The sequence below is a fragment of the Bufo bufo genome, chromosome 6, assembly GCF_905171765.1.
Source record: "Bufo bufo chromosome 6, aBufBuf1.1, whole genome shotgun sequence".
NCBI lineage: Eukaryota > Metazoa > Chordata > Amphibia > Anura > Bufonidae > Bufo > Bufo bufo.
In genome coordinates, this window is record NC_053394.1 from 6,711,764 (window position 1) to 6,724,220 (window position 12,457).

The 12,457-nt window shown below is 48.3% G+C and overlaps 1 protein-coding gene across 1 annotated transcript in view; it reads right to left on the reverse strand.

The window, feature by feature from the left end:
- Positions 1-12,165, reverse strand: part of FHIP2A (FHF complex subunit HOOK interacting protein 2A) — a 35,517-nt gene extending 23,352 nt beyond the window's left edge. The window contains exon 1 of the mRNA XM_040435658.1: positions 11,987-12,165. Coding sequence (XP_040291592.1) covers positions 11,987-12,031 — 45 coding nt within the window. The 5' untranslated portion in view covers positions 12,032-12,165. The remainder of the gene's footprint in view (positions 1-11,986) is intronic.
- Between the last annotated feature and the right edge of the window lie 292 nt (positions 12,166-12,457).

Sequence of the window (12,457 nt, forward strand, 5' to 3'; positions counted from 1 at the left end):
GTCCTCTATACATTGTCGCACCCGCAGGTCCTCTATACATTGTCGCACCCGCAGGTCCTCTATACATTGTCGCACCCGCAGGTCCTCTATACATTGTCGCACCCGCAGGTCCTCTATACATTGTCGCACCCGCAGGTCCTCTATACATTGTCGCACCCGCAGGTCCTCTATACATTGTCGCACCCGCAGGTCCTCTATACATTGTCGCACCCTCAGGTCCTCTATACATTGTCGCACCCTCAGGTCCTCTATACATTGTCGCACCCTCAGGTCCTCTATACATTGTCGCACCCTCAGGTCCTCTATACATTGTCGCACCCTCAGGTCCTCTATACATTGTCGCACCCTCAGGTCCTCTATACATTGTCGCACCCTCAGGTCCTCTATACATTGTCGCACCCTCAGGTCCTCTATACACTGTCGCACCCTCAGGTCCTCTATACATTGTCAGGTCCTCTATACATTGTCGCACCGTCAGGTCCTCTATACATTGTCAGGTCCTCTATACATTGTCAGGTCCTCTATACATTGTCAGGTCCTCTATACATTGTCAGGTCCTCTATACATTGTCAGGTCCTCTATACATTGTCGCACCGTCAGGTCCTCTATACATTGTCGCACCCTCAGGTCCTCTATACACTGTCGCACCGTCAGGTCCTCTATACATTGTCAGGTCCTCTATACATTGTCAGGTCCTCTATACATTGTCGCACCGTCAGGTCCTCTATACATTGTTGCACCCTCAGGTCCTCTATACACTGTCGCACCCTCAGGTCCTCTATACATTGTCAGGTCCTCTATACATTGTCAGGTCCTCTATACATTGTCGCACCGTCAGGTCCTCTATACATTGTCGCACCCTCAGGTCCTCTATACATTGTCGCACCCTCAGGTCCTCTATACATTGTCGCACCCTCAGGTCCTCTATACATTGTCGCACCCTCAGGTCCTCTATACATTGTCGCACCCGCAGGTCCTCTATACATTGTCGCACCCGCAGGTCCTCTATACAATGTCGCACCCGCAGGTCCTCTATACATTGTCAGGTCCTCTATACATTGTCGCACTGTTAGGTCCTCTATACATTGTCGCACTGTCAGGTCCTCTATACATTGTCGCACTGTCAGGTCCTCTATACATTGTCAAGTCCTCTATACATTGTCAGGTCCTCTATACATTGTCAGATCCTCTATACATTGTCAGATCCTCTATACATTGTCAGGTCCTCTATACATTGTCAGGTCCTCTATACATTGTCGCACTGTCAGGTCCTCTATACATTGTCGCACTGTCAGGTCCTCTATACATTGTCGCACCGTCAGGTCCTCTATACATTGTCGCACCGTCAGGTCCTCTATACATTGTCAAGTCCTCTATACATTGTCAGGTCCTCTATACATTGTCAGGTCCTCTATACATTGTCAGGTCCTCTATACATTGTCAGGTCCTCTATACATTGTCAGGTCCTCTATACATTGTCGCACCCTCAGGTCCTCTATACATTGTCGCACCCTCAGGTCCTCTATACATTGTCAGGTCCTCTATACATTGTCGCACCCTCAGGTCCTCTATACATTGTCGCACCCTCAGGTCCTCTATACATTGTCGCACCCTCAGGTCCTCTATACATTGTCGCACCCTCAGGTCCTCTATACATTGTCAGGTCCTCTATACATTGTCAGGTCCTCTATACATTGTCAGGTCCTCTATACATTGTCAGGTCCTCTATACATTGTCAGGTCCTCTATACATTGTCGCACCCTCAGGTCCTCTATACATTGTCGCACCCTCAGGTCCTCTATACATTGTCGCACCCTCAGGTCCTCTATACATTGTCGCACCCTCAGGTCCTCTATACATTGTCGCACCCTCAGGTCCTCTATACATTGTCGCACCCTCAGGTCCTCTATACATTGTCGCACCCGCAGGTCCTCTATACATTGTCAGGTCCTCTATACATTGTCGCACCCTCAGGTCCTCTATACATTGTCGTACCCTCAGGTCCTCTATACATTGTCGCACCGTCAGGTCCTCTATACATTGTCGCACCGTCAGGTCCTCTATACATTGTCAGGTCCTCTATACATTGTCAGGTCCTCTATACATTGTCAGGTCCTCTATACATTGTCAGGTCCTCTATACATTGTCAGGTCCTCTATACATGGTCAGGTCCTCTATACATTGTCAGGTCCTCTATACATTGTCAGGTCCTCTATACATTGTCAGGCCCCTATACATTGTCAGGTCCTCTATACATTGTCAGGTCCTCTATACATTGTCGCACCCTCAGGTCCTCTATACATTGTCGCACAGTCAGGTCCTCTATACATTGTCGCACCCTCAGGTCCTCTATACATTGTCGCACCCGCAGGTCCTCTATACATTGTCGCACCCGCAGGTCCTCTATACATTGTCAGGTCCTCTATACATTGTCGCACCCTCAGGTCCTCTATACATTGTCGCACCCTCAGGTCCTCTATACATTGTCGCACCCTCAGGTCCTCTATACATTGTCGCACCCTCAGGTCCTCTATACACTGTCGCACCGTTAGGTCCTCTATACACTGTCGCACCCTCAGGTCCTCTATACATTGTCGCACCCTCAGGTCCTCTATACATTGTCGCACCCTCAGGTCCTCTATACATTGTCGCACCCTCAGGTCCTCTATACATTGTCGCACCCTCAGGTCCTCTATACATTGTCAGGTCCTCTATACATTGTCAGGTCCTCTATACATTGTCAGGTCCTCTATACATTGTCAGGTCCTCTATACATTGTCAGGTCCTCTATACATTGTCAGGTCCTCTATACATTGTCAGGTCCTCTATACATTGTCAGGTCCTCTATACATTGTCGCACCCTCAGGTCCTCTATACATTGTCGCACCCTCAGGTCCTCTATACATTGTCGCACCCTCAGGTCCTCTATACATTGTCGCACCCTCAGGTCCTCTATACATTGTCGCACCCTCAGGTCCTCTATACATTGTCGCACCCTCAGGTCCTCTATACATTGTCGCACCCTCAGGTCCTCTATACATTGTCGCACCCGCAGGTCCTCTATACATTGTCGCACCCGCAGGTCCTCTATACATTGTCAGGTCCTCTATACATTGTCAGGTCCTCTATACATTGTCAGGTCCTCTATACATTGTCAGGTCCTCTATACATTGTCAGGTCCTCTATACATTGTCAGGTCCTCTATACATTGTCAGGTCCTCTATACACTGTCGCACCGTCAGGTCCTCTATACATTGTCGCACCCTCAGGTCCTCTATACATTGTCGCACCCTCAGGTCCTCTATACATTGTCAGGTCCTCTATACATTGTCAGGTCCTCTATACATTGTCAGGTCCTCTATACATTGTCAGGTCCTCTATACATTGTCAGGTCCTCTATACATTGTCAGGTCCTCTATACATTGTCGCACCGTCAGGTCCTCTATACATTGTCAGGTCCTCTATACATTGTCAGGTCCTCTATACATTGTCAGGTCCTCTATACATTGTCAGGTCCTCTATACATTGTCAGGTCCTCTATACATTGTCGCACCGTCAGGTCCTCTATACATTGTCAGGTCCTCTATACATTGTCAGGTCCTCTATACATTGTCAGGTCCTCTATACATTGTCAGGTCCTCTATACATTGTCAGGTCCTCTATACATTGTCAGGTCCTCTATACATTGTCGCACCCGCAGGTCCTCTATACATTGTCGCACCCTCAGGTCCTCTATACATTGTCGCACCCTCAGGTCCTCTATACATTGTCGCACAGTCAGGTCCTCTATACATTGTCGCACCCTCAGGTCCTCTATACATTGTCGCACTGTCAGGTCCTCTATACACTGTCGCACCGTCAGGTCCTCTATACATTGTCGCACCCTCAGGTCCTCTATACATTGTCGCACCCTCAGGTCCTCTATACATTGTCGCACCCTCAGGTCCTCTATACATTGTCAGGTCCTCTATACATTGTCGCACCCTCAGGTCCTCTATACATTGTCGCACCCTCAGGTCCTCTATACATTGTCAGGTCCTCTATACATTGTCAGGTCCTCTATACATTGTCAGGTCCTCTATACATTGTCGCACCCGCAGGTCCTCTATACATTGTCGCACCCTCAGGTCCTCTATACATTGTCGCACCCTCAGGTCCTCTATACATTGTCGCACAGTCAGGTCCTCTATACATTGTCGCACCCTCAGGTCCTCTATACATTGTCGCACCGTCAGGTCCTCTATACACTGTCGCACCGTCAGGTCCTCTATACATTGTCGCACCCTCAGGTCCTCTATACATTGTCGCACCCTCAGGTCCTCTATACATTGTCGCACCCTCAGGTCCTCTATACATTGTCGCACCCTCAGGTCCTCTATACATTGTCGCACCCTCAGGTCCTCTATACATTGTCGCACCCTCAGGTCCTCTATACATTGTCGCACCCTCAGGTCCTCTATACATTGTCGCACCCGCAGGTCCTCTATACATTGTCGCACCCGCAGGTCCTCTATACATTGTCAGGTCCTCTATACATTGTCGCACCCTCAGGTCCTCTATACATTGTCGCACCCTCAGGTCCTCTATACACTGTCGCACCGTTAGGTCCTCTATACACTGTCGCACCCTCAGGTCCTCTATACATTGTCGCACCCTCAGGTCCTCTATACATTGTCGCACCCTCAGGTCCTCTATACATTGTCGCACCCTCAGGTCCTCTATACATTGTCGCACCCTCAGGTCCTCTATACATTGTCGCACCCTCAGGTCCTCTATACATTGTCGCACCCTCAGGTCCTCTATACATTGTCGCACCCTCAGGTCCTCTATACATTGTCGCACCCTCAGGTCCTCTATACATTGTCGCACCCTCAGGTCCTCTATACATTGTCGCACCCTCAGGTCCTCTATACATTGTCGCACCCTCAGGTCCTCTATACATTGTCGCACCCTCAGGTCCTCTATACATTGTCGCACCCTCAGGTCCTCTATACATTGTCGCACCCTCAGGTCCTCTATACATTGTCGCACCCTCAGGTCCTCTATACATTGTCGCACCCTCAGGTCCTCTATACATTGTCGCACCCTCAGGTCCTCTATACATTGTCGCACCCTCAGGTCCTCTATACATTGTCAGGTCCTCTATACATTGTCAGGTCCTCTATACATTGTCAGGTCCTCTATACATTGTCAGGTCCTCTATACATTGTCAGGTCCTCTATACATTGTCAGGTCCTCTATACATTGTCAGGTCCTCTATACATTGTCAGGTCCTCTATACATTGTCAGGTCCTCTATACATTGTCAGGTCCTCTATACATTGTCAGGTCCTCTATACATTGTCAGGTCCTCTATACATTGTCAGGTCCTCTATACATTGTCAGGTCCTCTATACATTGTCAGGTCCTCTATACATTGTCAGGTCCTCTATACATTGTCAGGTCCTCTATACATTGTCAGGTCCTCTATACATTGTCAGGTCCTCTATACATTGTCAGGTCCTCTATACATTGTCGCACCGTCAGGTCCTCTATACATTGTCAGGTCCTCTATACATTGTCAGGTCCTCTATACATTGTCAGGTCCTCTATACATTGTCAGGTCCTCTATACATTGTCAGGTCCTCTATACATTGTCAGGTCCTCTATACATTGTCAGGTCCTCTATACACTGTCGCACCGTCAGGTCCTCTATACATTGTCGCACCCTCAGGTCCTCTATACATTGTCGCACCCTCAGGTCCTCTATACATTGTCAGGTCCTCTATACATTGTCAGGTCCTCTATACATTGTCAGGTCCTCTATACATTGTCAGGTCCTCTATACATTGTCAGGTCCTCTATACATTGTCAGGTCCTCTATACATTGTCAGGTCCTCTATACATTGTCAGGTCCTCTATACATTGTCGCACCCTCAGGTCCTCTATACATTGTCGCACAGTCAGGTCCTCTATACATTGTCGCACCCTCAGGTCCTCTATACATTGTCGCACCCTCAGGTCCTCTATACATTGTCAGGTCCTCTATACATTGTCAGGTCCTCTATACACTGTCGCACCGTCAGGTCCTCTATACATTGTCGCACCCTCAGGTCCTCTATACATTGTCGCACCCTCAGGTCCTCTATACATTGTCAGGTCCTCTATACATTGTCAGGTCCTCTATACATTGTCAGGTCCTCTATACATTGTCAGGTCCTCTATACATTGTCAGGTCCTCTATACATTGTCAGGTCCTCTATACATTGTCAGGTCCTCTATACATTGTCAGGTCCTCTATACATTGTCAGGTCCTCTATACATTGTCAGGTCCTCTATACATTGTCAGGTCCTCTATACATTGTCAGGTCCTCTATACATTGTCGCACCCTCAGGTCCTCTATACATTGTCGCACAGTCAGGTCCTCTATACATTGTCGCACCCTCAGGTCCTCTATACATTGTCGCACTGTCAGGTCCTCTATACATTGTCGCACCCTCAGGTCCTCTATACATTGTCAGGTCCTCTATACATTGTCAGGTCCTCTATACATTGTCAGGTCCTCTATACATTGTCAGGTCCTCTATACATTGTCAGGTCCTCTATACATTGTCGCACCGTCAGGTCCTCTATACATTGTCAGGTCCTCTATACATTGTCAGGTCCTCTATACATTGTCAGGTCCTCTATACATTGTCGCACCCGCAGGTCCTCTATACATTGTCGCACCCTCAGGTCCTCTATACATTGTCGCACCCTCAGGTCCTCTATACATTGTCGCACAGTCAGGTCCTCTATACATTGTCGCACCCTCAGGTCCTCTATACACTGTCGCACCCTCAGGTCCTCTATACATTGTCGCACCCTCAGGTCCTCTATACATTGTCGCACCCTCAGGTCCTCTATACATTGTCGCACCCTCAGGTCCTCTATACACTGTCGCACCGTCAGGTCCTCTATACATTGTCGCACCCTCAGGTCCTCTATACATTGTCGCACCCTCAGGTCCTCTATACATTGTCGCACCCTCAGGTCCTCTATACATTGTCGCACCCTCAGGTCCTCTATACATTGTCGCACCCTCAGGTCCTCTATACATTGTCAGGTCCTCTATACATTGTCGCACTGTCAGGTCCTCTATACAGGGAGTGCAGAATTATTAGGCAAGTTGTATTTTTGAGGATTAATTTTATTATTGAACAACAACCATGTTCTCAATGAACCCAAAAAACTCATTAATATCAAAGCTGAATATTTTTGGAAGTAGTTTATAGTTTGTTTTTAGTTTTAGCTATTTTAGGGGGATATCTGTGTGTGCAGGTGACTATTACTGTGCATAATTATTAGGCAACTTAACAAAAAACAAATATATACCCATTTCAATTATTTATTTTTACCAGTGAAACCAATATAACATCTCAACATTCACAAATATACATTTCTGAGATTCAAAAACAAAACAAAAACAAATCAGTGACCAATATAGCCACCTTTCTTTGCAAGGACACTCAAAAGCCTGCCATCCATGGATTCTGTCAGTGTTTTGATCTGTTCACCATCAACATTGCGTGCAGCAGCAACCACAGCCTCCCAGACACTGTTCAGAGAGGTGTACTGTTTTCCCTCCTTGTAAATCTCACATTTGATGATGGACCACAGGTTCTCAATGGGGTTCAGATCAGGTGAACAAGGAGGCCATGTCATTAGATTTTCTTCTTTTATACCCTTTCTTGCCAGCCACGCTGTGGAGTACTTGGACGCGTGTGATGGAGCATTGTCCTGCATGAAAATCATGTTTTTCTTGAAGGATGCAGACTTCTTCCTGTACCACTGCTTGAAGAAGGTGTCTTCCAGAAACTGGCAGTAGGACTGGGAGTTGAGCTTGACTCCATCCTCAACCTGAAAAGGCCCCACAAGCTCATCTTTGATGATACCAGCCCAAACCAGTACTCCACCTCCACCTTGCTGACGTCTGAGTCGGACTGGAGCTCTCTGCCCTTTACCAATCCAGCCACGGGCCCATCCATCTGGCCCATCAAGACTCACTCTCATTTCATCAGTCCATAAAACCTTAGAAAAATCAGTCTTGAGATATTTCTTGGCCCAGTCTTGACGTTTCAGCTTGTGTGTCTTGCTCAGTGGTGGTCGTCTTTCAGCCTTTTTTACCTTGGCCATGTCTCTGAGTATTGCACACCTTGTGCTTTTGGGCACTCCAGTGATGTTGCAGCTCTGAAATATGGCCAAACTGGTGGCAAGTGGCATCTTGGCAGCTGCACGCTTGACTTTTCTCAGTTCATGGGCAGTTATTTTGCGCCTTGGTTTTTCCACACGCTTCTTGCGACCCTGTTGACTATTTTGAATGAAACGCTTGATTGTTCGATGATCACGCTTCAGAAGCTTTGCAATTTTAAGAGTGCTGCATCCCTCTGCAAGATATCTCACTATTTTTGACTTTTCTGAGCCTGTCAAGTCCTTCTTTTGACCCATTTTGCCAAAGGAAAGGAAGTTGCCTAATAATTATGCACACCTGATATAGGGTGTTGATGTCATTAGACCACACCCCTTCTCATTACAGAGATGCACATCACCTAATATGCTTAATTGGTAGTAGGCTTTCGAGCCTATACAGCTTGGAGTAAGACAACATGCATAAAGAGGATGATGTGGTCAAAATACTCATTTGCCTAATAATTCTGCACGCAGTGTACATTGTCGCACCGTCAGGTCCTCTATACATTGTCAAGTCCTCTATACATTGTCAGGTCCTCTATACATTGTCAGGTCCTCTATACATTGTCAGGTCCTCTATACATTGTCAGGTCCTCTATACATTGTCGCACCCTCAGGTCCTCTATACATTGTCAGGTCCTCTATACATTGTCAGGTCCTCTATACATTGTCAGGTCCTCTATACATTGTCAGGTCCTCTATACATTGTCAGGTCCTCTATACATTGTCAGGTCCTCTATACATTGTCAGGCCCCTATACATTGTCAGGTCCTCTATACATTGTCAGGTCCTCTATACATTGTCGCACCCTCAGGTCCTCTATACATTGTCGCACCGTCAGGTCCTCTATACATTGTCGCACCCTCAGGTCCTCTATACATTGTCGCACTGTCAGGTCCTCTATACATTGTCAGGTCCTCTATACATTGTCAGGTCCTCTATACATTGTCAGGTCCTCTATACATTGTCAGGTCCTCTATACACTGTCGCACCGTCAGGTCCTCTATACATTGTCGCACCCTCAGGTCCTCTATACATTGTCGCACCCTCAGGTCCTCTATACATTGTCAGGTCCTCTATACATTGTCAGGTCCTCTATACATTGTCAGGTCCTCTATACATTGTCAGGTCCTCTATACATTGTCAGGTCCTCTATACATTGTCAGGTCCTCTATACATTGTCAGGTCCTCTATACATTGTCAGGTCCTCTATACATTGTCGCACCCTCAGGTCCTCTATACATTGTCGCACAGTCAGGTCCTCTATACATTGTCGCACCCTCAGGTCCTCTATACATTGTCGCACCCGCAGGTCCTCTATACATTGTCAGGTCCTCTATACATTGTCAGGTCCTCTATACATTGTCAGGTCCTCTATACATTGTCAGGTCCTCTATACATTGTCAGGTCCTCTATACATTGTCAGGTCCTCTATACATTGTCAGGTCCTCTATACATTGTCGCACCGTCAGGTCCTCTATACATTGTCAGGTCCTCTATACATTGTCAGGTCCTCTATACATTGTCAGGTCCTCTATACATTGTCAGGTCCTCTATACATTGTCAGGTCCTCTATACATTGTCAGGTCCTCTATACATTGTCAGGTCCTCTATACATTGTCGCACCCTCAGGTCCTCTATACATTGTCAGGTCCTCTATACATTGTCAGGTCCTCTATACATTGTCAGGTCCTCTATACATTGTCAGGTCCTCTATACATTGTCAGGTCCTCTATACATTGTCAGGTCCTCTATACATTGTCAGGTCCTCTATACATTGTCAGGCCCCTATACATTGTCAGGTCCTCTATACATTGTCAGGTCCTCTATACATTGTCGCACCGTCAGGTCCTCTATACATTGTCGCACCCTCAGGTCCTCTATACATTGTCGCACTGTCAGGTCCTCTATACATTGTCAGGTCCTCTATACATTGTCAGCTCCTCTATACATTGTCAGGTCCTCTATACATTGTCAGGTCCTCTATACACTGTCGCACCGTCAGGTCCTCTATACATTGTCGCACCCTCAGGTCCTCTATACATTGTCGCACCCTCAGGTCCTCTATACATTGTCAGGTCCTCTATACATTGTCAGGTCCTCTATACATTGTCAGGTCCTCTATACATTGTCAGGTCCTCTATACATTGTCAGGTCCTCTATACATTGTCAGGTCCTCTATACATTGTCAGGTCCTCTATACATTGTCAGGTCCTCTATACATTGTCGCACCCTCAGGTCCTCTATACATTGTCGCACAGTCAGGTCCTCTATACATTGTCGCACCCTCAGGTCCTCTATACATTGTCGCACTGTCAGGTCCTCTATACATTGTCGCACCCGCAGGTCCTCTATACATTGTCAGGTCCTCTATACATTGTCAGGTCCTCTATACATTGTCAGGTCCTCTATACATTGTCAGGTCCTCTATACATTGTCAGGTCCTCTATACATTGTCAGGTCCTCTATACATTGTCAGGTCCTCTATACATTGTCGCACCGTCAGGTCCTCTATACATTGTCGCACCGTCAGGTCCTCTATACATTGTCAGATCCTCTATACATTGTCAGGTCCTCTATACATTGTCAGGTCCTCTATACATTGTCAGGTCCTCTATACATTGTCAGGTCCTCTATACATTGTCAGGTCCTCTATACATTGTCGCACCCTCAGGTCCTCTATACATTGTCGCACCCTCAGGTCCTCTATACATTGTCGCACCCGCAGGTCCTCTATACATTGTCGCACAGTCAGGTCCTCTATACATTGTCGCACCGTCAGGTCCTCTATACACTGTCGCACCGTCAGGTCCTCTATACATTGTCGCACCGTCAGGTCCTCTATACATTGTCGCACCGTCAGGTCCTCTATACATTGTCAGGTCCTCTATACATTGTCAGGTCCTCTATACATTGTCAGGTCCTCTATACATTGTCAGGTCCTCTATACATTGTCAGGTCCTCTATACATTGTCAGGTCCTCTATACATTGTCAGGTCCTCTATACATTGTCAGGTCCTCTATACATTGTCGCACCCTCAGGTCCTCTATACATTGTCGCACCCGCAGGTCCTCTATACATTGTCGCACCCGCAGGTCCTCTATACATTGTCGCACCCTCAGGTCCTCTATACATTGTCGCACCCTCAGGTCCTCTATACATTGTCGCACCCTCAGGTCCTCTATACATTGTCGCACCCTCAGGTCCTCTATACATTGTCGCACCCTCAGGTCCTCTATACATTGTCGCACCGTCAGGTCCTCTATACATTGTCGCACCCTCAGGTCCTCTATACATTGTCGCACCGTCAGGTCCTCTATACATTGTCGCACCCTCAGGTCCTCTATACATTGTCGCACCGTCAGGTCCTCTATACATTGTCGCACCCTCAGGTCCTCTATACATTGTCGCACCCTCAGGTCCTCTATACATTGTCAGGTCCTCTATACATTGTCGCACTGTCAGGTCCTCTATACATTGTCGCACCCTCAGGTCCTCTATACATTGTCGCACCCTCAGGTCCTCTATACATTGTCGCACCCTCAGGTCCTCTATACATTGTCGCTCTTGTGTCAGTCGGAAGCAGCTGCCATTGGCTCCGGCTCAGTTCCGGCCACATCATCCCTCAGCGTCTCCCGCTGGGCGTCTCCTCCCTCCCAGAAATCCTGCTCTGGTCCCCGGGCCTTCCCACAGGAGAGTCCCCGGCCTGGGGCCTAGCTACACGGAGGCCGCGGCTGAGGCCCCGGGCTGGAGTTGCAGCCCCCGCCGGTCACTCACCACCTCCACGGCATGCTGCAGGATGGACGTGAACTTCGAGAACATCTTGTCCCGCTGCTGCTGCAGCTTCTCCCGGGAGGACCTGGAGAAATCCGAGATCTTCTGCCGCCGCCGCTCCAGAGTGCAGACTGGACAACACACACAGCGACACACAACAACACAGCGGAGCCGAGACAGCGTACACCGGGGACACACTGCTGCCCCTGCCGGCCGCGCCGGGGACTACACCGCACTGACACACTGCTGCCCCTGCCGGCCGCGCCGGGGACTACACCGCACTGACACTGCTGCCCCTGCCGGCCGCCCACAGAACTACACCGCACTGACACACTGCTGCCCCTGCCGGCCGCGCCGGGGACTACACCGCACTGACACACTGCTGCCCCTGCCGGCCGCGCTGGGGACTACACCGCACTGACACACTGCTGCCCCTGCCGGCCGCGCCCGGGACTACACCGCACTGACACACTT